At 55.5% G+C, this 26,280-nt stretch overlaps 4 protein-coding genes across 4 annotated transcripts; 2 read left to right on the top strand and 2 right to left on the bottom strand.

Moving 5' to 3' along the window:
* Positions 1-80: 80 nt before the first annotated feature.
* MONBRDRAFT_36925 (uncharacterized protein) lies at positions 81-1,184 on the top strand (the record flags this gene model as incomplete). Its single annotated transcript, XM_001745569.1, has 4 exons — positions 81-199; positions 309-555; positions 655-792; positions 898-1,184. Coding segments are annotated over exons 1-4 (789 nt in total), but the record flags the coding sequence as incomplete, so codon positions are not given.
* Positions 1,185-4,251: 3,067 nt separating this feature from the next.
* On the top strand, positions 4,252-9,869 carry MONBRDRAFT_32262 (uncharacterized protein; the record flags this gene model as incomplete). The annotated part of the gene is made up of 17 exons (XM_001745568.1): positions 4,252-4,418; positions 4,605-4,810; positions 4,996-5,111; positions 5,271-5,374; positions 5,545-5,733; positions 5,860-5,987; positions 6,080-6,362; positions 6,490-6,765; positions 6,861-6,921; positions 7,039-7,180; positions 7,292-7,465; positions 7,601-7,729; positions 7,895-7,936; positions 8,447-8,497; positions 8,912-9,073; positions 9,175-9,482; positions 9,596-9,869. The coding sequence occupies exons 1-17, from the start codon at positions 4,394-4,396 to the stop codon at positions 9,867-9,869; spliced, it is 2,670 nt and encodes an 889-aa protein (XP_001745620.1). The 5' UTR covers positions 4,252-4,393.
* Positions 9,870-10,302: 433 nt separating this feature from the next.
* On the bottom strand, positions 10,303-16,294 carry MONBRDRAFT_32261 (uncharacterized protein; the record flags this gene model as incomplete). The annotated part of the gene is made up of 16 exons (XM_001745427.1): positions 10,303-10,525; positions 10,680-10,870; positions 10,977-11,054; positions 11,180-11,384; positions 11,486-11,570; positions 11,684-11,838; positions 11,952-12,079; positions 12,184-12,236; positions 12,336-12,394; positions 12,512-12,574; positions 12,658-12,786; positions 12,903-13,055; positions 13,455-13,529; positions 13,649-13,846; positions 13,912-14,089; positions 14,448-16,294. 16 exons carry the CDS (start codon positions 16,292-16,294, stop codon positions 10,412-10,414), a joined length of 3,711 nt encoding a protein of 1,236 aa, XP_001745479.1. The 3' UTR covers positions 10,303-10,411.
* Positions 16,295-17,674: 1,380 nt separating this feature from the next.
* On the bottom strand, positions 17,675-25,114 carry MONBRDRAFT_36922 (uncharacterized protein; the record flags this gene model as incomplete). Its single annotated transcript, XM_001745426.1, has 13 exons — positions 17,675-18,963; positions 19,147-20,080; positions 20,224-20,440; positions 20,542-20,621; positions 21,042-21,127; positions 21,508-21,623; positions 21,739-21,927; positions 22,023-22,137; positions 22,305-22,474; positions 22,564-23,167; positions 24,511-24,680; positions 24,794-24,897; positions 25,021-25,114. 13 exons carry the CDS (start codon positions 25,112-25,114, stop codon positions 17,838-17,840), a joined length of 4,005 nt encoding a protein of 1,334 aa, XP_001745478.1. The 3' UTR covers positions 17,675-17,837.
* Between the last annotated feature and the right edge of the window lie 1,166 nt (positions 25,115-26,280).

Raw genomic sequence — 26,280 nt, 5'->3', positions numbered from 1 at the left:
AACGCACAGCTATGCATGGTATTGCCTCCTGCCCGGACCCTTGTGCACTCATGCCCAAATCTGCCAACGCATACAGGGTGACATGATGGGCGATTCAGCCGTCGCCTCAACCTGGGAAAAGGCCCCCTCCGTCATGGGTCTTGGCTCTGCTCAGTCAGCCCCCTTTGTTGTCTTTACCAAAGATCTCTCCACTTCTGTGGTACGCACCCAAAGAACTCGCCATGCCACCCGTCCCCTTCTTGGTTTGTAGTGCCAGATTGTCCGCCTGGCCTCATGCGCGCGCTCTTTGCTGGTCCTGATTGATGTAGGTGGTCAGCTCATTCAGCAACTTTATGGTCCACACCACCCACGCCGTCCCCGATGCGCTCGAGTTTGGTGTACTGGGCACAGTGGAGGAGATTCCCGAGGGATTTGCATTGGAAACCATTGTCAAGGTCGGCAGCGGCATCAACCAAGCCACCATGGCCTGGGGTGATGATCTCCTTGCGTACTACGGTCGTGACCGCTACCAATACCGCAGCGATTATACCCTCAGCATGTTGGGTTACAGCACTGGTATGCTCGCGCACCACCCGTCCATGATGACTGTTGTCCGCCTGTGGAATCAGGCAGTCGACTCTTGATACGGCCGTGATCTTGCCGCCAACCCCATAGACAACGGAGCGTACTACTATTACCAGACGGAGAACAACAAGACCTACGAGGACACCCTATTGGATGTCTATGACTATGCTCAGCAAGAGAGCATTCCATACCGCTATATTCTCCTTGACTCGTGGTGGTACTACAAGGGTGCGTACGGCCGTGTACCCGATCGTGCCCTGGTCTGCTGTGTTACCTCAACGCCCGACTGCACCTGGGTTCCGCCTAACGATGCAATGTACACCGCTCGAGCAGGTCCTCACAATGGCGTGACGGTCTGGGATGCCATGCCCTCCATCTTCCCCCACGGGCTGGAATACTTTTTCAACAAGACTGGGTGGTATCAGCAGCTGCACAACCGCTACTGGAGTGCCGAGACCCCCTACGCCAAGCAAAACGGTGGCGAGTACGACTTTCTCATAGATGAGAGCTCGCAGTACGCCGTACCCACTGAACAAGCTTTCTGGGACCAGCTCATGCTTGACAAGCGCCGCAGCGGCATGATCAACTACGAGCAAGATTGGCTCGATGACGAGTACGACGACATGTCTTCCCTCCGCACCTCTGCCACCCTGGCCCGTCAGTGGCTCCTGCAGATGGGCAAGGCTGCCCAAGACCAAGGCATGACAATCCAGTATTGCATGAGCCACCCACGTCACATCATGCAAGCCGTGGAAGTGCCTGCCGTGACCAACGCTCGCGCCTCGGGCGACTACCACCCGGTTCGTTAGCCCCGCCTTGCCATTGAACCACTTGAACCTTGTTTCTACCGTAGCCAGGTGCCCGTGCATGTGCAATGGCTGGCTTCTTCACTATCAAACTGCATGCCGCTTTGCTGTTTTAGGGCAACGGGCAATGGGACACCACGCGCACGGCCATCTTTGGACACGCGCTGGGCGTGGCGCCATCCAAGGACAACTTTTGGTCCATTGCCGTGCAACCGGAGACCCACTACGACAACGGCACGGCCCAGGAGCATCGCAACCGCCTCCAGGCTGCTGTCAGCGTGTCGCTCATCATGAGCATGTGTGCCAAGTCTGGCAAGCTCCTCCGCCCCGAACGGCCAGCCACCCTCTTGGACTCGGCCATTGTCTTTGACGCCTTCCAGGACCACGGACCCAACGGTGTCGTGTCCACGACGCATTCCGACCTCTCCATCTCGGGCCCCGTTTCGTACGTGCTTGCTGTCAACCTGCAGAACGACTACGCCGTCACCGTACAAGAGTTGGGCTACCCTGCCAACGCGGAGCTGCGCGCCTTTGAGTTTAACAACTCGGCGTCGACTTTTGTCGTCAACGGAGGCCACCCCTTGCAGCTGCACCCCACAGATGAGTACAACTTTACGTACCATGTGATCACGCCCCGCTTGCTCAATGGCTGGTACTTTCTGGGTGAGACGAGCAAGTGGATCACGGCCTCGACGGATCGCTTCTCAGCCTTTTCAGCGGCCTCGGACAACATTTCGCTGCTCGCTGATGGCATCATTGGCGAGGTCATTACCGTGCGCTTTGCCGACTCAACCGGCGCCGTGGTGACGGGCTCGTGCACCGTGGGTGCCGAGAACCGTGTGCGCTTCTGGTTGGACATTGAGGCACGTGTCGTGAAGTGTCACAATGTCTAAGTCTGCCTTGACGGACTTTGAGAGGAACGCATGCCTGCAAGGTGTTCAGCTGTACTTCACAGTCGGACCTGATAACGCCGACTGACGCAACACCGCGTCCCACTCATACTTCCGGAATTGATGTGTGTGCTGCAAGCCATTGTGTCGATGGTGTTTGCTGGGAGGGCGTGCAGAGCCCCCGAGGCTGAGCGGCGAGCAAAGTGTAGATTGATATGGATAAACTGCATGCAATGCAGCAACATGCCGCGCGCCAAGACGAGAGCGTGTGGGGAGGAGTGGGCGGGGGGTTGCCAAGGGAAGCTGGTAAAGGAAGAAAGACGCCTTTTTCCAGGAATGGCCCCTGAATCAACAAGAGACGAGGGAGCCGAACAGGAGTGGGGAATGCCCCCATCATATTCGAAACAAAGAAAAAAAAAAAAAAAGAAAGAAGAAGCACAAAGAAACAAAATCGGAAACGGGCACTGGGCCAACGGAGAAAACAAAACCTGGGGGGAAGAATAAAGGAGGCTCAAACCTAGTGGTTGTTCAAGTTGATATGATCGCAACCCGCACAAGTATACACCAGCACGGGTACACATTTGAGCAAGGGCACGGGCCAGGACTACTTGTGTCGAGGATCGGGAAGCTCGTCCATGGCTAACCGCCGGCCCAGCATGCACAGGAGGATGGCCGAGCCAAAGATGAGCGGAATCACCCAAGAGCGAATGAAAAAGAGGTCGGGGTCTGTCCAGCTACGAGTAGAGCATCACAGGCGTATGAGGAGGGGCATTTCCGTGAGCACCAGCTTGTTGAGGGCATCGAGGCGAAAGCAGCACAAAGCGAACCGATAAAGGCCCATAATGCTGATGAGCTGGGCGATCGGGGTGCCAAAGATGGCGGCCAACGAGCCAAGGACTAGGCCCACGACCGTGCCGTCTCCAATGTACCACAAAAAGGCGACCATTGCGCTCACGCTGAGCGTCAAGTGTAAGGACGAGTCTGAGGACACCTTCTACAATAGAGGCTCCCCAGAGTGCACGGAGAAGAAATGAGATGGTGGGATGGCCAATCAAGAGCGAATGACTGCTGGCTGGGGTTTTGGGCCAGAACCAGGCCAACGTACAGCACAGGCGAGGAGGATGCCGATGTAGCAGATGGCTGTGCGAGTCACCGAGGCCCATTCCTACAAAATGGATCAGACCGTGCCGACTGTGAGCCAAGAGCCGATGGTGCCCAAAAAAAAGGGCTTGTTGAAGTTGGTACCGGCGCATCCGAAAAGGATCTGTAAAGGCGTTCAAACCTTGGCATGCTCAGTGCCAAACCAAGAGTCGAGGATGGGGCCCAGAAAGCCAATGAAGATGGCTGCACCTCCGAAACACAGCGTGTACCATCTAGACGAGCCAAGCGATATGCGAAGCGATGAGTACAGCTGGCAAGCCACTCTGCGAGTGGTGGAACTGAGGTTGTATTGGCATTTGCTGCCCAATGAGCGAGGAGGATTTGCGCGGCCGGTTACGTTTCGACACATGACTGACAGGGGCACGCCATCGGAGGCATCGCCGGGCTCGGCGATTTTCCGCTCGTAGTGCAGATCAAACATCATATGCGCAATGATGTGACCCGTCAGGTAGAGCACAGCCAGGCGAAGCAGCATGGCGCCGGATTAACGGGCCAGCCGGCCAGGCAAGTTCAACCGTGCCCAGATCAAAAACCACGATCACCAAGCACACCACCCGTGACTGCCCCCCGCGACCAGACCGCGTGAGAGAGAGTGAGAGAGAGAGAGAGAGAGAGAGAGTCGAGCAGCCCGAGAGAAAATTAAAAGTATTTTACTTGTATCGCCGCAGCTGGAAGTAAAATAGTTTTTTAATGGCGTGGGGAGGAATTGGAATGTCAGCGTTGCGATGCAACACAGAGACACACACAGAGCGACCGATACAGTTCATGTTAAAATAGAGGGTCAAGCAGAGATTTGTTTCGTCCGGTTGAGAGAGAGAGAGAGAGAGAGAGAAGCGAGCGAGAGGCGGACGAGTGGCAGCGGGTCTCGTGTCGCGTCTCGTGTCGCGTCTCGTGTCGCGTCTCGTTTGGACGGTTGGCGCAGCACGGTTTTTGGAGGCTGGGCTGGAGTGTCTGAGCCCGTTTGCCATCAGAATGGCAGCCGTGGCCATGCCCAAGTGTAGGTGCCATGCTCGATTTTTGTTCCGCGACGACGCATGTTTGCACTGCCGAAAGATGGGCAGCTGGGCAGCTGGGTAGCATCACAGATCAACAGCCTGATTGGCCAAAAGCAACAGAGAGGAGGGAGATGATTGTGTCGGCGCCCTTCTCAATGTTGTACTTGCACATGCCTGCCCATGATCAGCCTCGCTGCGGGCGCTGGACGCGCTCAAGTCCCGCCTTGAAGCCATGAAACGCCTTGACCCGCGCTCCCAAGTGAATGGAGATGCTGCTGGGGCCGGCGAGAGCCAGGACGTGTTTTGCGAAACCTCGGCCAGCACGCCACGCAGCGCTGACTTTGAATTTCTCAACAACATGTGCACCTCGACCGAGTTTCGCTCGCTTCTCAAGGTATGCCCCCGTCCCTCAACCTGCAGGTGTGGTTTGCCGATTATGCGAGTGTGGCTGAGCCCTTTCGACTAATCATTTCCGTGATCTTTTGTGCAACCCCCAACGCACAACCCGCCATGTGCACATTGCACTGCCGGCGCCTTGTTGCGCGTTTTTGAACATTTGGTCTTGCTATCCGTGGCCAGATGCACGATCGCTTGGCGACGGCCACGGCCATGGGCTTGCAACCCGTCGCCACAGACGGCTACACACGTCGATCCACCGTTCTCGATGCTCTGCAAGTCGTGCCACCAGAACTACGGTATCCTCTCGCCCACCCCCGCCCTTGCTTGCCGAGGAAAGGAGAGGCTCCAAGGGGAATACATATTAGACTCGATCCCCTCTCTATCTGTCCTCATGGTTTTTAATTTTAATTTTTTTTTTTTTTTTCTCAAAATCCTTCTCGTTTGGCTTTGCTCAGAGAGGCGGCACTTGAATGCTCGCGCTTGCTCGACTCGCCCCGCCTCAAGGCCTGTTTTCGTGCCTACGATGTCATGGCCACGGACGATTTTCAAGCCTCTCACGGTTCGTGGCCACCCGAAAGCACAAGACTGACGCTTGCCGGGGTGCCCTCCCCCTGCCCCAACACGGTTCTATCCTCTTTGCTTGCCGTGCAATGATGACGACTTGACATCTGCTTTCCTTTCCCTAAACCCGTCACCTCTTTTATTTTGTCGGACCACCTTGGCTCGCAGCAGATGAGACCGCACGTGTGGTCAGGCGCTCGGAAGCCCAGCTGCGCGACGGAACGACCTACCTTCGGTTGCACTTTCGCAAATCGGGCGAGCCCTTGGGTTGCACCATCCGCGCCGATGTCCAGCCCGACGGCAGCGTCCGCACATTCATTGCCCGCCTTCTTGCCTCGAGCTTTGCCGAGCGCTGTGGTGCGTTGCCGCCTTTTTTTTTTCTCAGACCCTTAAAATTCTCAAATGTGTCGAGGCCAACCCCAGCAGAAAGTTCCCCGGTCAAGCCCTTACCCATCCAACATGCCCACGCTCGCTCAACCATAGGTCTGCTCTGCATGGGAGACGAGCTAGTCCTCGTCAACGATCTTGAAGTGCGCGGTCTTCCCACTGATCAAATTTTGCAGCGAATGTCCGAGAACACAGACGAGCTCATCTTGGGCGTTATCCCCAAGGTGCGCCAAGCCTAGCGCCTTGAAATCCCGCAATGGATATCCACGCCGCACGCCCCGTGCACTTACATCTGAACTCAACTTGCACACCGCAGACCACCTCGCAACCTGGGACCAAAACGTTGCGCAACACTTTTGTGCGCGCCCTGTACTCATACCGCCCCCTAGAAGATGACTGGGCACCGTGCCCTGAAGGCGGCCTTGCCTTCAAGAGAGGCGATGTTCTTCAAATTCTCAAGCAGGACGGCGAGCTTTGGTGGCAGGCCCGTCGCGTGGACGGCCCAGCCGATCAGGTCGGCCTCATTCCTAGCAGCCTCCTTCAAGCGCGCCGCCCGCAGTATGATACCCAGGAGTTGGATGGCAGCCGCGGTGGTTCCGGTGCGTCCCTCCTTTTGCTGCCCTGGAACTGCCTGGCATACGTTCAGTTTGGCACGCTCTTTTGGCGTGGTATGTTTATGCCTGCCATCCCACTCGCTGATCGTGCCTTGACTGACGCTCTTGTTAGAGGGCGGCGTGCGCGAGGAAGCTTTCTACGAGGCAGTGGTCCTTGTGCAACCCGAAAAGCATCGTCCACCCCCGGTCGCCCTGATTGGTCAGACATGCGCCCCGCGTTTCGTCGACTTTCCCCTCCACCCCACCTTTTGCGTGTTCCATCTCTCGTCCTGTCGCACCGTCATGTTTATCACCGTTGACATGGCAGGTCCGCCGGGCGTGGGCCGGCAAACCCTCAAGGCACTCATGCTGCAAACCTATCCTAACGTGTACCGCACCTGCATCCCGCGTATGTCCGGGCCACCCGCCCCGCTTCCCGTTTTCACTCTTCTTCTTCTTTCACCATTCTTCTCGCTCACCTGACCTCGTGTGTGTATCGCTCAGACACATCAAAGCCACGGGGACGAGACGAGATACCTGGAGAAACCTACGTTTACGTCAGCCGGTCTGTCCGATTGAAACTGCTACTGTCCATTCGTTTCTTTTCTTTTTTTTTTTTTTTTTTTTTTTTTTTTTTTTTTTTTTTCTTCTCTTTGACCTCTGACGGCGATGCCCTGAGTAGCAAGGAGATGGAAGCAAGTATCGCGCGTGGCGAGTTTGTCGAGTATGGCGAGCACGAGGGCCATCTCTACGGCACGAGCGTTGAATCCATCGACCGCATTTCAGCCGAGGGCCACATTTGCCTAATCGACACCGAGCCCGAGGTGCGTGCAGGCCGCAGATGTTTCCTAACCGAGGTGACTTGTTGGTTTGAGCCGAAACCGTGCTAATCGGGGACGGCGACATGCGGCCCAAACCAATATGGCTGTTCCTAGGCCATCCCTCGGTTGCGCAATCGCCAGTTGCAGGCGCTGGTCGTGTCCATCCGACCCCCCAACCTCAAGAAGCTACGAGAGACACGGCAGGACGTTCTCAGCCACCGACAGTGTACCAACATGCTGGCTGCAGCGGAAACGATCGATCGCGCGCACGGCCCTGTTTTTGATTTCGTGAGTATGCCGCCGATTCCCCTCGCCGTGGCATGTTTCATCCCGCGTTGTTCCCAAGGTTTCTTCCAGGGCTCTTTCCGATAAAAGGTCTGACCAATCATGCCTTTTGGCGTTGTTCGCCGGTGGTTATTCTAGGTGCTGATCAACGACGATTTGGTGACGGCAGGCCGACGCCTGCATAGTTTTTTGTCGCAGGCCAATCAGCGGCCGCGCTTTGTCCCCGCCTCTTGGGCTGTCGAGCGAGCTCAGCAGCCCCTGGAACCCGTGAGCTATGCCTAGGGGCTGCCGGCTGCGTCTGCCCAATTTTTGCTTGTTCAGTGTTTGTGTGCCTGCCTCCTTGTCGCTGCTCCCCGGGCCCAGATGGCCTCAAGTTTTGCACATCCTGTCTTGTTTTTTTTTTTTGTTTTTCTTTCTTTCTTGCTTTTCCAGAGTCTTGTTCAGACGATCCTACTGGCCCTCATTGATTTCCAGGTGTGAATTGTATTTCTCCATGCTTGTGTTCACACGAGTCAAAAAGGGCATCAATCCTTCTTTCGAGTATTGCTCTGATTCTGATCAATGCTTTGCCTCCTTCGGCCGACCCAAGACCTCTTTCACACTTTGAGTCCTGCTCTATCCCTTCTGCACGGCCCACGCCGTTATGGCCGGGCACACAAGTGGGCCAAGAGGCACATCCATCACGCCGCATCTGTTCGAACGCGCGCGCAATATCCGTCACGAGCAGTAATACATAAATGCGTGCATGCATGCGAGAATGACGGTCATGCGAATCATGCACGAGTGCGGGCCAGTCATTTGCCCAGTTGAGTTTTCGCATGCCGCGCAGCTCTGTTGACATTCATGATCATCATCAAAGCGTTTGTTCGGTTCCTTCCGATATCGTGCGGGCCATGCGCAATGAGCGCGCCCGCTCACACACACACACACACACACACACACACACTCACACACTCACATATCCATCTCCGACGTGCCATGCAGGCCAGTTGGTGTTTGTTGGATCATGCCGATTGCCAGTGCAGCGTTGAAGCGGTCGGTGCTGCCTTGCAACCATCGCAGCCCACACGTGTTTTGGGACAAGCCACTGTTTGCGATCATACACGCGGTGACCGTTCATCACGGTGTGGAAGGCCCAATTTCTTCCGACCGCCCTGCCTTCCTTGCCTTTGCCCCCCCTTGAGCTACTTCCTCTCGCCTGTGCGCACCGCTTCCACATTGCGCGCGCGCTCCCATGTCAAGCTGCTTCTTTTTCGGGACCCACTCCTACGCGGAGTCTTCCACCTCCAGCGAGCAATCACCGCGCCCTGCCTATCGCGCGACACGCATTTTCTTCTCCTCACATTTTCTTCTCCTCACATTCTCAATCCAACACCTGCCCTACCCTGTGCCATGGCGCTCAACTTGCACCACCTCATCCCGCCAATGTTGCGGCCTGGCGACAATAAGAACAGCGATACCCAGGAGCGATCCTGCCATGCCGTGACAACGCTGCCCGAAGACTGTGTCTGCCCCATCTGCCTGGACCCCGACAGCGAGGCGACGCTGGTCCAGCTCAAACGTTGCAAACACATTTTCCATGCCCAGTGCGTGCAAGGCTGGCTCGAGAAGGTAGGACATCCTAAAGAAGAGCAAGGCAAAGAACTCGTGACACCGGTCATCTAGCTTTGCTGCCCTTTGTGCTCATCCCAGCTGCCACTGACTTTTGATAGAACACAACTTGCCCCGTGTGCCGGACCATTGTCACAGGCGCGGTGGAGGTGGCCTTCCTGGCCACGGAAGAGCTCGCGTTGCCCCTGCCCCCAATGACCTCCTTCAGTCGAGCCCTACAAGCCGTGGCCCGCCGCTACCACAACAACAATCGCGCCCAAAAGCACCGCGTCAAAGCCTCCCTCGTTTTTGACGAGGAAAAGTTTGAGCTCCTACCCCATCCCTCTCGCAAAGGGCTCTTCCACCGTCGCCTTCACGAGCCCGGGCCCGTCTTCAGCACAGACGTTCCTCATGTGAAGGAAATTTACCGGTACGATGGCATGACCGCCTGTGAGGTGCTTTTCGCGGCTCTCCGACATTTCACCAAAACTAGAGCTGCGCCCACACTCACCCACCACTTCCTGCACCGCTGCGTTCCCGTAGGTATGGATGCATCATGCTCATCTGCGTCAGTGAGACGCTCGATCATGACGTTACTCGATTGGCACTACATGTGCTGCGTCACGAATCAGTCACACAAAATGCCAACACGCTCGCCAATCTGCGCTCCATATGCAAAACAGTCCGCTCACGGTTGGGCTACTGCATGAGCCCAATTACCGAACCCCCAAGCAATGAGTCATCCTCCTCGCCAGCGCCCACTGTCGATGTCTCGCCCCATTCCTCCGCCTCCACCCCCTCATCGTCGCTGGCCTAAGCAAACTTAACACTTGGCCGCCGCCGCGTCCACTCCCAAGATTTCTCAGCGGCGGCATAGATATCTGTTTTTTTTATTCTCCGCCCCTTTTGCCTGCCGCCTGGCACTAGAGTGCTCGGCCGCAAGGCAGGGCAGAAATTGCCGAGCTCTGCTTCCATCTGTGCCTTGATCACCCTTGCCCGATTGCTTCCAAGAAGCTGCTAGCCTGAGGCTGTGTGTTTTGTTCTCTCGTCCGTGATGAATTGCTTTGTCTTCGTAACTTGTATTTGTCCCGCTGGCACGGCTCAGCCCAGCAACTGAGTTGCTCGGCCGCCCTGCCCTTAAGGTTGTGTCTTGTATCGGCCAACCCAAGCCTTTTCTATTGAGCCTTGAGAAACTATTGCGTAGTTTCATGCTCCCATTAACAAGTGCTTTCTTCGCAATGCGAGTAAGCCTGTACATGTAATCGATTTACAACAATCTTTTGAATGATGTGGAGTTAATGCGTAACGGTCACAGGGCTTTGAAAACTCTTGACCATGGGCAAAATCAAGCCACCGGCCTTATTGGCCAAAGTAATCCTGCAGGGCAGATATCAAGTCCGCCTTGCGGCCGGCTGCTTTCAGACCGACCAACTTGCACCCCACTTTGAGCTCAGCCACAGTCAAGCGAGCCAGCTGAATGCCGATTCAGTCGTCGACCAAGGCGAATGCAGGAACATATGCGACGTGGGGGGTGCGATCATGTGAGATTGGGCTCGAACAAAAGTGATTCTCCGAAGCTCGGTCAACAAGAGGTTTGGAAGGCACACACACACACACACACACACACCTGATCCTTCTCATATTTCTGCTTGAGAATGTCCAAGGTCATTTCGCTCTCGTCAGCCTTGGTGCGCTTGCTGGCCCCCGTGCCACCCGAGGCCGTGCTGCGCTTGGCGCTGCCACTAGGTGCGCCGTATGGAAAGACGGCCTGCGTAAATTGCTCGGCCGCTTGGGCTGCCGGCTCGGGGATCGATGGCACTGCGAGGCACACATCCCGCAGACGAGGTGAAACAGAGGTGGCAAAGAAACGTGTCTGCGACAGGCTGTCTACCATGCTCTGAGCAATGGCCCTGCTTCGACTCACCAAGATCATTCACCGACTCCTCGACCTTGGAACGTGAAAGAGCCAGTGCTTCGAGGGCATTAAAATGCACCTGAAGGCCTGGGAAGGGCGAGCAAGACAGTGAGCAACAGGCGACACAAAGAACTTGCCCAACGGGGAGGATCGGTGTGGCGCAAGCGATAGCTCTCGAGCACCACAACCACAACAACAACTTGATGACATACTTGGGTTGCGGACGCCGTGCCATTGAAAGTGCTTGTGGGTCAGGGAGCGAACCAGGCCCGTAGCAGCCTTGATCTGGTCGGCATCGGCGTGGGGAAGATCAAAGTCCACATTGACCTCGCGCAAATCCTCAGCATAAGGCAAAAAAATGACGTGAAAGCCTGGGGGCGATACTTGCTCGTGGCTATCCTCAGCCACCTTTTCCGCCTGTGCATAGCCAAAAACGGGCCAAGGCCATGGTTGGCGAACTGAGCCGAGGGACCGCAGGCATACTAACAGAGAAGGCCCGCAACCCGAGGTGTACATACTTGGGGCAAGAGGGCCACCATATTGGGAGGTACGCCCGCACGAGAGACGAACAGACAAATGGCCAACTTGCGCAGGCGCAGGCAACTATCCAGCAGCGACGCAAACACGCGCGTGCTGCCACTGATAGCCTACAAATATGACCCGAGGAATAAGCTGCACGCCACACGCAAGCGGTGGGGAGATGTTGCCTCCGACACCGAGAGCCACCTGCCTTGTCATCCGGATAAAGAAAGCAGGACTTCTTGACGTGATGCCACGGCTTGAGGGCCGCCTGGTCCTTGAATCCCAGCAAGCGAAGGCCCGGCTGACCAAAAGACTTGATCTGGGTCACCTCTTCTTTGGAGAAAACAGCCTGCACCCGAGTGCATGAGTGAGCGTGAGTGCCCAGCGCCACTTGGCGCGAAGGAGTCGGCGCGCACTCGCCGGGCGTGCAAACGACGCGTGTGGGCATGAGAGCATACGCACCATCTCGTTGCCAAATTTGGCACCATACTTCATGTCTGTGGGCAACAAAGGATTGGTCGTATTCTCGCAGTAGTATGCCGTCTTGGTTACCACGGGCTGTGTATCATTGTAGACGTAGCTGTACTTGCCTAACCGCGCCAGCCAAAATGAGTCGTACACCACAGCACGCGAACAAACGAAAGGCGCGCACTGATTTGGCCAAAGCCGACTGCCGCGAAGCGTTGCAACCTACCCTTGGTGGCCTGACTCACGAGGTTATAAACCTTGACGCCAATCGCCATGCCCCTGCCAGCCCCAACATAAGAGCAAAACCACGGCATCTGTTGAGAAGTTGGGCACGTGGACGAGTCGAGGCAAAGAAACGCACGGGCGAACACAACTAACTCGGCAAGCTGGAGGGGAATGGTCATGCGGGCTCGCTTCTTCTGTACTCGTGATGTCGTCTAGGTGAAGCCAATCAAGCCAAAACTGAAACGTGAGCGCAAAACAAGAGTCTGTTCTCTCGGCAGACAAACGAAACATAAAGGGCATTGAAGCAGGAGGGAGACCCGGTTACGCACGCGATCAAGAAGATCGTGAAAGCTGAGGAAACGGGAGATACCATCGTCGTCATCCCCGGCCACCTGGAGAGCACACACCACAGTCGAGAGACGTGATGGATGAGGAGACATGTAAAGAAGCACCATGCGACACACAGCCAGCATACCCGTTCGACACTAGTGATTTCGTCCCAAAAGAGGCGCTTGTTAAAGCCGTCACGATTTTGGCTCAGGTCCATGAGCATAATCTCCACGCCATTGTCCCGCAGATCTCCTGCCTTAACCTTCGCCTTGTCCTGCACCATGCCCGACCGCCCAAATCATAAGGCAGCAGAATCAAAACGCGTGCGGGAGCACGAGCGGTGGCTCGGCGCGGAACGGGGGCTAGATCAAACAGGAGGGTAGAACGTACACGAAGATCATCATCGGCCGCATGAGGGTTGTCGTTGTTGGTGAAAATCATGATGCGCTTTGTGGCCACCCGTGTCTTGAGGCGTGAAAACAGGTTCTGACAAGTCCAAAGAGCGTCAGAGAGATCAAAGGTGTTGCCGTACAACTGCACCACCTGCGAGTTTGTGGCGGGTGCGCCACCGAGGCGAACCCGCTGGCTATGCTCTGCGCGATACCAGACAGTCCAGGCTTCAGGATGAGTACATGGCGAGGAGGCAGGAGATCGAAGATGGATGCACAATGAACAAGGTTGGTTGGCTGCCAGGTGCGCCAGAGGAGCACTAACTGATGACGTTTTCCAGCGTGATAATCTGTTCCGCCTGCAACTCCTCGAGATTGACTACGATGGCAACGTGATCTATGGCAACATGCCCTTCCGGCGCCAAGCTGTTCACCTGTCGAGTCCCGCCACGAAGAGAGAAAAGCGCAGAGCGCAGCGCGAATCGTCAAACCCTTGGTATTAAAACGCGGACGCGTCAGTGTTTGAGGTCATGGCGAGCGCCAACCCCCGTACCGTGCCGTAGAGCACCACGGACACTAGATCGGCCTCGCTGATCAAGATTTTGCTGCGAAGTGCGGCATGAATGACCTGTGTTCGTGTGCAATTGAGCAGTGAGCGCCTGCGGCCGCCTGACGAGCGAGGACCACTCCTCTCAAAGAGAAGGCAAGTGAAACCAAGACGCAGCGAGGTCAAGCCAAGCCCCATACCCGCAGACAAGTCTCGCAATATGTGTTGTTCGAGCTGTCGACGCCCTCGATCTCAGGAATGGCCATGAGAGGTGCCGCTTCGCTCGATGCATCCGAGTCCAGCGAGGCTGCAATCGTCTCAAATGCCTGCTGCATCTCCTGGCTAGCATCGACCAGGAAGATGAGGCAGTCTCGTCCACCGTCATGTTGCTCAACGTTCTACGCAGCATCAAAACCATGGGCCATGAGAGCAGGCAGCTGTGCCTTTGACACAGCAGCCACACCGGTCGCGCCAGTACCTCCTCCGTATCCTCGGCCTGTCCGTACTCGGCAGCGGTGAAATCGTCATCGTTACCCTGGTCGAAGTCCCAGAGGGACAAAGACAAACTCGACGACATTTTGCAGTGTTGCGACCCAACGCCTCTCCGCCTCCGCCTCCGTCTCCGCCTCCTCACGCCGCCACTGAACCAGCAACCACGGACACACACGCGCACACACACACGCAGTTGAGGTCAACCGATCCCAAAAACAAAATAAGAAAGAAGAGGCTTGAAACATGTTTCGACAAGTTTCGGAGATAGACAAGCCTCTCTCTAAGATATAAAACATCCCCTTCAAAGTAAAACATTGACTTGTCGCAAGTGCCCAGAATTGGTTCGAACTCGGGATCAGATCGGCTTCGGTCAAGTGCTTGCGCCGCTTGGGTTTGGGCGTGGGTAAATCAGCGGATAACATTGTGCATGCTGATGTTAACAGTAGATGGGGACCAAGAAAATGAAGTAAACATCAATTGAGTCAGAACCAAAAAAAAAAAAACTACATGTGCTTGTTCCGGGGCTTGTGCATGAGCTCTTGGGAGGCCGTCACTTTGGATTTGGCAATTGCGTGGATTCCCTGTGTCCAGCGATGATGATCCAAATAATTCCTGGCATTTGATGCACACACATCCGGGGAGATCGAGGTGGGTGTCGTCAGGATGGCATGTCCGTCCGCCTGCAAATCAAAGTGACAGTTGATGCTGACAGATAGATGTTCTAGCGTGATCGGCGTGTCGCCCGTAACGTCGTGTTCATGGGCTTCGGTCTCCAGGCCAAGGCGATCGGTTTTGGTCTCCAGGCCAAGGAGATCGGCTTCGGTCTCCAGGTCGAGGCGATCGGCTTCGGTCTCCAGGCCAAGGCAACGCAATGTGGCCAGTATCATTCCAACTTCTCGTCCTGCCAGATTGCGCAACTGGCAATGCGCGAACAAACGACGAAAGATGACCGTCCATTCATCTCCATCCACCCTAGAGTCGTTCTCGTACACGGCAAGCGCACACAGCAGGTGCACGTCATCACTGCCCAGGACGATGGGTTGGCCTGAATCCAACACGGTCGAAATGAGTTGCCCCACCGCTTGATGCGTGCGTGCTGGATCTGACCATTCGGCCTGAGCCACAGCCACCGCGGCCATAATAATGGCCTTGAACCCGACGGCGCGATGGCCGGACGTAGCTTGGCTCAGATATAGCAAAGGCGATGTATCGGTACGCTTGTTACCAAGTAGGGCCTGGACAAAGGCACACAGTCGAGTGGTGGACCAGTTTGAAGCGCTGGCAGCCACGCAATCCATCAGGGCCACGTCGAGACCACATTGACGAGTTTGCAAATGGGTATTGGCCTTCAGTGTGGTAAGCAGCTCGGACTCGGATTCACCGCCCAACGCAACGATGGCCCGCATAAAGACATGCATCACGTGTGGCAAGATGGGCACTCGGGCACCCGCGTAAACATCCTGGGCCACTTTGAAGAGTTCGGCGGGCGGTAGCGGTTCCAACAGATGATGCATGTGTTCACCGAGAATGGTACCATCCACGGTCATGGAATGGGTGTGGGCCAACATGGTAGTTAGCACGGGTCGCAACAAATGCGGCTGGCCGGCTAGTGCATGCAGGGTCACACTCATCCATTGGATGTGGACGCTATGGTTGACGCGGTACAGGGGTGAACCGGCATCGGCCAAAACACGCGATATTCCAATCAAATCACCACTCATCATAAAGGCCAACAGCTCGGCATACACAGATGCCACGTCCCGGAGCACATGCGGATGGGGCTGCTGGGTACTCAAAACAGTCTGCAGCTCTTCCAGTGTAGCTTGTGCCGGACGCAGCTGGATCGTGCGAAGGGGGGCCTCCGTACCATGAAAAGCGAGGGTGCGGGCCAAGTTGCGGAGATGCTCGATGGTCCGTTCCACCACCCGAGCCAGTCGGAAATCAGGATCGTGAATGGGTGGATGCGAAATGGGACAGAAAATCAGGTCATGCACCCTGGCATCTTTACCCGCGTCGGGGCGTGGTTCGTTTCCCGTATTGCTGCCAGCCTTGCGTAGTGGTTGGTGTAGGTGCTCGGAATGTCCGACCATCAAGTCGTATTTTCCCTGAATGCCAGTATTGTGTGCTATGTGCCCGTGCATCTGGCCGTGATGGAGCGGGATGTTCAGCGTGCCGTTGACATGGTTGTGTTTGTGGTTGTGGCCGAAATTTGATCGTTCATCCACGATCTTTGCCTGCCCGGCCGTGGACAGGGTCAGACAGGTCGTGTGCGCGAGACGGCGACGTTGGGCCTTTTCTTGCTGAGCCATCACGGAGAGTCCTGTCAAATGCGTGGGAGAATAGAATACTGACATGTGAGCAACCTCTTCAAGCACAGGCACAATAAAGGTATCCGTTGCTTGGAGAGAAACGAAATCTGTGTTTGGTGTCGAGAGCATCACATGATACCGTTGCTTTCTAAATGCTTGCAAAGCTGCTTACATCATCAGCTTGTGATGTAAATTCTTCTAACATGTAAGTAGCTTGCTTGGGAGCAATTACCCCTAACTTTGAACGGACAACTTTTCAAAGTAAAGTACACTGTCGCCAGTCAAACGTTTGCCTCACACGGAACGGCAGCGGCTGTCTGATGACCGTCTTCCATTGCGCCCATTGCAGCTGTTCAAGCATGGAGTGCGAGGCACAGGTGCGTACACCATTTTTTTCGCCGGAACGGCGGCATTTTGTAACGGTCACTTGGCAAGTTGTCTTTGCTAAGCCCTTAGGACGTAGAGAGGGTGTTCCACACGAAGCTGCATTACGAACAGGGAAAAAAAAATTGCACACTCAGGGCCTATGGCACATGCTGTAAGCTTTGGCATATGCCTTGAATGAGGGGGCGGGGCTCGGTCGATGAATGGGAATGATGAAAAGCAAGCAGCCAGGGGAGGGCGCATGACGGGGGGCGGAGCCAGGGGATGACGGGGGGCGGGGGTGGGTGGCATTTTCTTTCTTGACTAACACGTCGACAACAAGACCAAGAAGATACACCTCTCTGCCCTTTGCATCAGCATCATGAAGTGGCTCGTCGTGCACACTTTGGCCGCCTTGGCCTCGGTCGCTCTGTCCGATGGATATGCCTGCATTACCATTTACAACGGGTTGGACTGCCCGGAGGACAATGTGGAGGTCATTAATTGCTATGAAGTTGATGTTTGCAAAGACTTGGGCGGAGATGACGACACCTACTCCTCCATGGCAATTTATGAAAACGGCAACGTGACAGTTAACGAGTATACCTCCAGTAGCGACTGCACCGGTGATGTGGCATACACCTTTTCGCGCCTGACGGACACGTGTCAGAGCGAGGTCCACCCTGAGATCGGCCCTATGTCGACTTACACCACTTTCAACGGTACTGCAACCACCACCACCACCACCAAGGGCCCGAACGGTACCGGCGCGGTGCAGGCCGTCGGTATCCTTGCCGTCTTGGGTGCTCTCACTAGCCTCCTGCTGTGAGTGAGGTGTTTTATTATGTGTGGTGTTTAGTGCGTTTGTGTGTACAGGTGATAATTGAGCCGAGATTCCATGATGAATATCTTTCTCCCATTGCATGTAAATCTGCCATCATCATGTGTTGCGCTTGTTTGGCCTGCCCTGGACACATCGCATTCGTTCGATCGACACGCATGCTTTCGCGCGTCGATGCTGGAGGAGATCCCCTTACTACATGGTCATAGCACTACAAGCATCGGCTCTAGAATCAATTCAGATGGTCGTCCACCTGTCGCCGATGAGAGGACCTTCACCAAATCACATCCGGATCTTAGCTATATCAATACTGTCATCATCGAAATGTTTCAAGGACTGCTTGCCCACGGCAAGATAAGGTAGGGCGCACGACTCATGGCGCGCTCAGACTACACTTAGGCGCTCTGAAGGGGACGGATGCACGTCCAAGTAGATGGTGCGTGCTTGCTCTCTTTGTGGGGCTGGATGGGTCGCGTCAGCTCCGTTGAGCGGCACAGAATTTTCGCCTGGCTCAGTCGTGGGCTTTGGACCCTGTGTTGGGACAGCGTCCGGCCCTTCTTGCTGGCTTGGCGCGCTTGCCTTGGACGAATCAGAGGGAGGCAAAAAGACAGCACCTTCAACGTCGTTGCTCTTGTGGTGAACCACACGAATCACAGAGGCAGGCAGAGGCGACTTGGCAGACGGCGCAGGGGTCATGCTCGTGGTGGCTGCATCCAACCGCGCTGACGCGAGCTTGGCGGGGTCCTCTGGTGAAGCAGTTGCTGTCTCCGACTGAGGACTCACAAAAACGTCGTTGCTGCCCATTGAAGGGAAGAGATCCGAGTCGAGCTCATCTAGTTCAACGGCCACGTTGGGATAAACACCCGTCTCCGCCTCGGCCTTCGCCTCTGCCTCGTCCAAATGCTGGAGTGAGCCCATCGATGCGCCAATATCAAAAACAACGCTCCCCTCTCGTGCGCGACGGGGCCGCCGGCCAGGCTGCAGAAGTGCCCCTCGACTAACGGCACTCGACACGCCTGGGCCTTGACGCGAATGGTTTACACCAATGGACGCTGGAACTTGGGCGCGGCCACTAGCTTGGTCTGTCGCCTCCAAAGCGGCAGCCCGTTCTGCCTCCTCCTCAGCCTCGGGCTCCTCCGTCAAGGTCGCCTCAGCTGAGCTGCTGTGCGGCAGACGGTGCCGACTTCGGTCATGCCCGTTGCGCACATTGCGCACTGGTTGCGTAAAGTCTTGCATTACCTGATGCCATTCTGAATGCTGACGCATGTGATCATCATGATCAAATGAGTCGACCGACGGCGTGCGAAGCACCCCACTGGCCTGGCCCACACTCTGCCCGCTGGCACTCCGTTCCATGTGGCCATGCATCAGGGCCGTGGACCATGAGTGCGGGCGCTTTAACGCGCGAGCATTGGCGCCGGTCGGCGCAAGATGCGTGTCCAGCTGCTTCTTCGAGGTTCCGTGCTGCAACATAAAGTGGTTGTCCAGACCCTCGGCATACGAGCGCGCCCTGCCTCCAGACGAAGAAGAAAATTGCCATGCGCGTGAGATCATTATTAGATCATTTCATTCCGCCAATAAGCAGCAAGAAAATGAAAAAAAAAGCAAGAGAGAGAGAGAAAGGGAGAGAGAGAAAAATAAGAGAAATAACAAATCGCTGAAATGTGAACATGCGTGGATGTGAAAAGCGTACCGCATGCGGCGAGACGGCCCTGAGCTTTGACTAAAGATGTCCGACTCAGGGCGCAGATGTTTGCGGTGTAACTCCCATAGCAGTCCATCGGTAGCTGCAATGATGCTGGTACTGCTTGGGGCCGTGACCGAGACACTCAGCTGGCCAAAAACAGATCCCTTGTCCAATTCACAGAGCTTCACCAGGCTATCATTCATGCCAACACCATCGTGATCCTTGCTCTCCTCGCTGTCGTCGTCCTTGATCATGACAAAGGCGGCGTCGCCACCAGCATCCTCGTCTTCCTCTTGCAGTGTTGGATTCGCCCCGTGCTTGACCTGGGGAGTCCAAGTTGAGGCTGAGCCTCCGCGGTGGTTGCTTCCAGAACTGCCAGGTTTGTCGTGAGAGGGGCGCACGCCAAGCTGCGGGGTCACGGCCAAACCACGGGTCGAGCGTGGCGGTGAAACGTGCGAGGACCCTGCCGAGGATAAGGCTTCACCGGCCTCAGCTGGCTTGGCTGAACGTGCCTCAGGCATGCCATAGGGGTCTCCGAAGAAGCCGAGCACATCGAACATGCCAGCGCCAACGATAAAGACTGAATCGCTAATATCCTGATATTGCAGGATGACTTCACCCTTCTTCACAGTGCGAGGACGAAAGTGCTCCAGAACCTGGCCCACGTGCTCCTCTTTGAGATGGCTGAACAGTGGATGGGTGCGCAGAATGGGCCGCAGCATGCTGCGATCCACCAGTGAGTTGGACCCATGCTGTGACAGCCGGCGAAGCAACGCCGTTTGATGCCGCGTCATCCGCCGACCGAGAGCCGTGGGCATGAGCAACTTATTGTGCTCCTGAAGACTCGATCCGCGGCTTCCACTAAACATGCCAAAATAGTTGACAGAGCGGATCCGACGTGGCAAGCTATCCGTTGTGGTGTAACCCTCATCCTCGGACGCTGGCCGATGGGATAGGCGTTGCTCGTGCTACCAATTAGGCACGCCGTACGAAACCCACGAGTGCACATGGAAAAGCAAGGTTAAATATGGCGTGCGCGCGACCAACACAAGACGTTTGAAGCAGAACCAAGTACGAGCCTACCCACCGCGATGCGACGCATGGTCTTGGCTCGAAGTACAACCGAAGCAGCGTTTGCCTCGGATGCGCTTGCCAAATCGTCCTGGAGCAACTCTTCCTGAATCTCGCACCAAGAAATGTAGAACTCAATCCCACGAATCAGGTAGCTCAGTATCAGCAGGATCAGAATGAGCTCAAGAGGTGATATGCCTTCACGGCCGCTCGTGACTTTGCTCAGTGCCTGATTGGAGCAAAGTGTGATGAGTCATGATGAAAAAAAAAATAAAACCTCAAAAAAAAAAAAAAAAAAAAAAAGCAAGACCTGCGAGGAGGCAGACGCACCTTGTTCAGTAGGGCTGCATTGACGTCCCAGATCTTGAGGTCCTCCTCGGCTGTTGAGGCCAGGAGATCCTCCAATGCCGCTGTTCGAGTCACAGTATGAGAAGAAGAGCTTCACACGCACTCCTTGAAAACCCTGCCCCTGCCCGAAACCCTTGAGCCTGGGTTCCAAGCTCTCACTAAACTCCACCATCATCGGCCATGCACCGTTTGCGCACGCACACACGCACCAGCAATGTCAGCCCCCTTGAGCTTCGGCAGCTTCTGTCCGTCCACATAATGCGGTAAGATCAGACCCAGCGCCGCGATGACCACCAAAACAGAAAAGAGAAGCAACCGGCCCCGTTTGAAGCCTATTTGAATCGGTGCAACCAGGGCACAATGTGTCATCAGCATCGGACGAAATGACACAGGCAAGAAAAAGCAGAACAATCAAGGCGCTACATGGGCAGGCTGCTGTCGGTCAAAAAGCAACCAACAGAGCTTGCCCGTGTTTGACAAACCTAGGACAGTGATTGGCGTCCAGTCGTGCATCATTCGTGCCACATTTAGGAGTAGAACGGTGATAAAAAAGGCACAGCTCAGCAGCCTACAGGGTCAGCGGTGACATGAGGAAGGTGGGGGTGGGGCCTCACTACTCTTGTCACGCAATGTGCTACCTACAACTGGATCATCAAAGCAAGAGACACAATGTGCGGCTTATTCAACGCCTGGCGCAAGCCCGAGGACTCACCAAGCATAGGCCTGTAAATACTGCCCATCGTGTGCGTGCAGAACCAGAAGCTTGGTTCCAACCCCAAGCATAAACATGCCAAAGGTAGCCATGCCCAGTGCCAGCGTCCAAAGCCAACCTGTTAGCATGCTGTGTCAATAAGGTGAGTGCTACAGCCACATGGTGAATCAAGACGGTCAAAGAGCTTGGGCAAGAAAGAAGGCCAACATTCGATCGGTTCGGCAGCATGAACAGACCTGCCCTGCAGCGCGTGTTTGTCGTCTGTCTCGAGATCCGGCTGGACCGTGACGTAAGATTGGAAGATGTTATAGACCAGCAAGAGGCTGAACACGACCACAACATACACGCTCACCTAACGGTACCATGTTAAGCCAGACAGGTCAGATGAATGAACCGGCAAAACAGCACCAGAGGCAACTTTCCAAGCAGTTGGGCACGCCAGCGTTTGTGACAAAAAGACCACATACATCGCATTCACAGGGCAGCTCGGGCAGGACAATGGAGATGAGAGACTCGCCCAAGATCAAGATGACCCATAGCATTTGACGCTCCATGATGTGCCAGATGTTGACAGGCACACGGTTTTTGGGTTCGAGGGCAGCAACTGGATAAATCAGAAGCTCGAGCACGATGGCCACGGCCCAGAGCGACGGGCCCTTTGAAACGGAAAAGCGATGACAGATCAGTGAGAGTGCCTGATGGAATAGTGTTGCACACTCAACGTCCGTAGCAAGTCAAGCACCTCACGCACCGAGCCACTGGCTTCATCAATACTGGTGGCGATGGCGGCGGCAATCCAAAAGGCCAAACTCAAACCAAAGCCTATCAAGTAGCTGACTGACATGTGCCGCGAGCGCGGCGCAAACCTGGAGACCGCGCCAAAGGTGCCCAAAGGGGGTGCGGCCGTGCGATTCCATCGTCAGTCCGACGAGAGAGAAGCGAGCGATGAGAAGGGCATGTGAGCACCACGCGACCGGGCGCAGCTGGACGCGATGCCACCAAGCGTGGTTGCATTGGGTTTTCAATTACTCACACGGCTGTAAGTCCGTAGACGGCAACCATGGACAGCCGAGTCATGATGATGGAAATGGAGAGGCCAACACGAAAGGTGCCCGTGTCATGCACGGCGTCAAAGTATGTACCCCCACGATCCTCAGTCAGGGGCAATTCACTTTCAGCAATCTTATCTTGTGGTACGTAAAACTGAAGCAGACCGGCATGAGCACAACAGAGGCTGCAGTCGACTCACGACGGCTGTCGACCTTTGACAAGGCAACCAAGGTTCAACATACATGCGAGTTTGAAAATTCGACCATATGCAATGCCAAACCCAGGGTACCAATCAGCAGGAGGACCTCCAACGTCTTCCAGGGGGTAGGAAGTGTAAATCTAAACACCGATGGAGGCGGTGCCAGGACGTGAGGACACATGGCTGAGCGGGCGCGGCATGTTGACTCGATGAGAGGGGGGAAAAGAAGAGCGTCGACTGCTTGGAAGCACAGGCTATCTGACCGAGAAAAAAGAAAGGTCACGTGCAACCAGGTGGTCCAGAGGAGCAGGAAGAGCTCAAAGGTCTCTGCCACCCGGAGCCATGTCACATCAGCTTTGGCAAAGTCACTGAGCTTGATGATGGCGGCAACAAAGATCAAGTCGTAGAAGAGCTCATCCTTGATCTCACGTTCATCCTCCAAAGCCAAGTCCTCCCACAGCTCCTGGGTCGTATGCAGGGTTGGGGTGGGTACGACGACGCCGCACACGTTGAGCGGGTTGTCCTTGACATCCTCCATGGCCCGCCGATTGGCCATTTCATTCATGACTGACGCATTCGATTCAGATCCGCCGACAGTGCCGGTGAGACTCATGATGGTGCGCTGTACAAATGTCATTGCGAGCCAGCTGAAGGAAAAGGGAAACCACTTTGGAAGACGCCAAGGCTTGGGAGGCAACCGCTGGGCGGGCGTTGGGACGAGCGCGCACCTTGCTTGAGGGTTGAAGCGCCATCACGACTCTTGCGCCCATCGCGGGGCTTGGCATCACTCAGATCCAATGACACAAGGCTGAGTGGCGCATGTTCCATCACGGCGGAGGACGAAGACTGGGACTCGGGGATATCCGAGAGGCGGGGTGAAGCGGGCGCCATGCTTGACGATAGACCAAGTCCTTCTCAATTAGCAGCCTGGCTATCAAGGACCAACCCGTAAAGGAAGGCAAGCGCGGCGCGCAGCGTGGCAAAAGGGCTGCTGGTGTCAGCGGCTCCCGTACCGTGCACGCTCAACGATACAGAGCGAGCGGAGCAAGCCAACTCGTGTTGCCATTCCCAGCTAGCTCCCTCCTCAACGGCACGAGCTCTACCTGTATCACCAACTGATGCCTCCACGAGATTGACCAAAAAGCTGAACTGCCTCCAACCCACCAAGCACCACCAGATAACAACACCACCGCTACCTACCACAGCCACTGCCACGACCACGGCCACTGCCACCAACGCCCACACAACGCGTGCAAACACCGGATACCGCTGCCGTCAGCGAGTCACGCGCGCACAGGAGGCCCGCGGCCCCCAACGAAAACGTTTTTGTGGGTTTTAAAACCACCCTCTAAAATATAACAAAAGGGAAGTCCCTCTTTTTAAAATGATGCTCTCCAAAATAACAATAGCAATGCCAGAAGATGGTCGGGGTCGGGGGTGACACGAGAGGGGCGCACTTGGATGAGGCGGAAGATGTGTGCGGGTACACAAGTGACAGAGACGCGGGAAAAAAGCACGCCGGTAGCATGAGAGAGGGAGATGCCCTCGGATCAAGCAGATGACGCCACACGACGCAAGAGGTGTAATGTGGTGTATACAGCAGGCACATGCACGCAGACAACACGAGCGAGAGAGAAAGAGACACACGCCCAATAGGAAACGGCGCACAGGGACGATACGAAAGACGCACACAGACACCAGCATACGGTTGCATACTGAGATGAAGGCAAGGCCACTGTGCTGGCTCGAAGCCATGCATGACACGACTCTGATTGAAACGCTCAAATTGAAACGCAGGTGAGGATGCACAAGAGGGGGTGGCCAGCTGTTGAAGGGGTATATAAAAAAAAAAAAGATGTGCCTAGGTTGTGTCGCGTTGGGACGCTGCCGACTCTGACAAGAAGGCATACAGAAGAGGTAAATTTCCAAAACGGCACAGGTGGCGGACAACCAATAGACTTTGACAAAAAGTTCGGCTTGCACGCTTCACATCTTGTCTACCCAACCGCGCAGCTGGGCCTTTTGTCGTTCATCGTAGACGCGATCCATATCGCTCAAGTAGGTGGACATGCGCTCCAGCTCTGAATCTGTGGGTGCCAGGGCCAGCCCACGCTCAACGTCCTCCTTTGCCTTGTAGAGCTTTTTTAACTTGATATAAGACTAAGAGGCCCCGCGTCGGTGAGTTTCACGAGACGCCTCAAAGAAGATAAATAATGAGCCCAGCTCGGCTTGACTTGAGCTGAGTGTGCGCCATTTCGCATGGCCGTGCTTACCTTGGCGCGCCGCATCAGAGCTTTGACGTTTTGAGGATCAAGTGCCAAGACCTGGCTTGTGGTATCAACACAGCGAGCCCACTTCTCCTGCTTCATCAAGCATACTGCGCACGCAAAACATGAGGCCCCTGCCCAATGAGGCCCCTGCCCAATACAAGGCCACAGCAACCCATGTGCAACGTGCAACCTGGGAGGCCAAGCAAACGCCAACGAAGGTTTTGGCTTACCAGTCATATTATTGAGGAGAGCGGCGTGTATTTGCGCCACCTCCAGCTGAGCACCCTCCATGGTGTCCAGCGTGCGGGCACCAGCACCGTTCATGCCGCTGGAGCGATCGGCAGATACAAGTGCCGATCGCGAATAGCAGTGGCCCTAGGTTGCCCCCACAAACCCACCGAAATGTGAGGCGCGTCCCTCTCGTAATTTCCGTCTCAGTGCAAACCGGTCAGTTACCTACAAAATGATAGAGACGCAGGGCGTCTGCGTAGTTGCCCTGCTTGAGAGCCGCATTCCCCTGCTCCTTGTGCTCTCGTGCCTTGATCAAGGAGCTCTGCACCTCCTGCTGCCGCTCGGCTGCCAAATCGGCCATGTTCAAGCCCTCCATCACCCTTCTTTTTCTTTTTTTTCTCTCTCTCTCGCTCTCTCGCTCTCTCGCTTTTACAAGCAGCAGCAAAAAAATGCTGACGTTGGGTGGTCAAGCAAGAAGATGCGGGAACAACGCACAGGATCAGTCGATTGCACTCGAAAACCACCACCTCTCGGTCACTGTCAATGCAGACACACACACACACACACACACACACACACACACACACACACACACACACACACACACACACACACACACACATCCGATATACACACACATCCGATATACGCACACACACACATCCGATATATACACACACACACACACACACACACACACCCGACACACACGCACAAATCTACATGCCCAAGCCAATCGGCCAATCGAGACGTGTCTGTGATCGAGTCCCCACGACAAGGGGAGATGGGGACGTTGTTAGGGTTGTGGCGTGCTTGACGGCTTGTTTGAGCTCAAAGACACAAAGAGGACAAGTTGAGCCAGAAAGCTGGACAGGGCTTCTGAGGCCTTGCCCGACATGGTGCGCTTTTGCGCCAAGGTCTGGAGCTGGCGGTGAAGCTGGTGGGCAATCTTGCTCCAACCGTATAGACGAAGGGCTTGCAGGATGCGTTGTCCGCGGCGCTCGAAGCGGCGAACCAGACTGATCTTGCCCGCCATGCCCTCGGCGTCAGTCAAGAACGAGCGCACCTCATTGCCAAGACTCACGTCGTCCACCACGTGCAGCACCGACGCACGCCCGGGGCGCCCCTCAAGATCAGAAACACTTTCGCGTTTGCTGCGCTTCTCACTCGGCTCGGCCCCTTGACCCTGACGCGTGGCTGCTGGCAGGCTAGTCTCTGCCGCAAACCCAGGCAGGGAAGCTAACGGTACAGGGAAACAC

Source organism: Monosiga brevicollis, genomic scaffold (assembly GCF_000002865.3).
Source record: "Monosiga brevicollis MX1 MONBRscaffold_9 genomic scaffold, whole genome shotgun sequence".
NCBI classification, from domain to species: Eukaryota; class Choanoflagellata; order Craspedida; family Salpingoecidae; genus Monosiga; species Monosiga brevicollis.
Note: the sequence above shows the minus strand (reverse complement) of the source record. Positions and strands in the feature narration are given on the sequence as shown.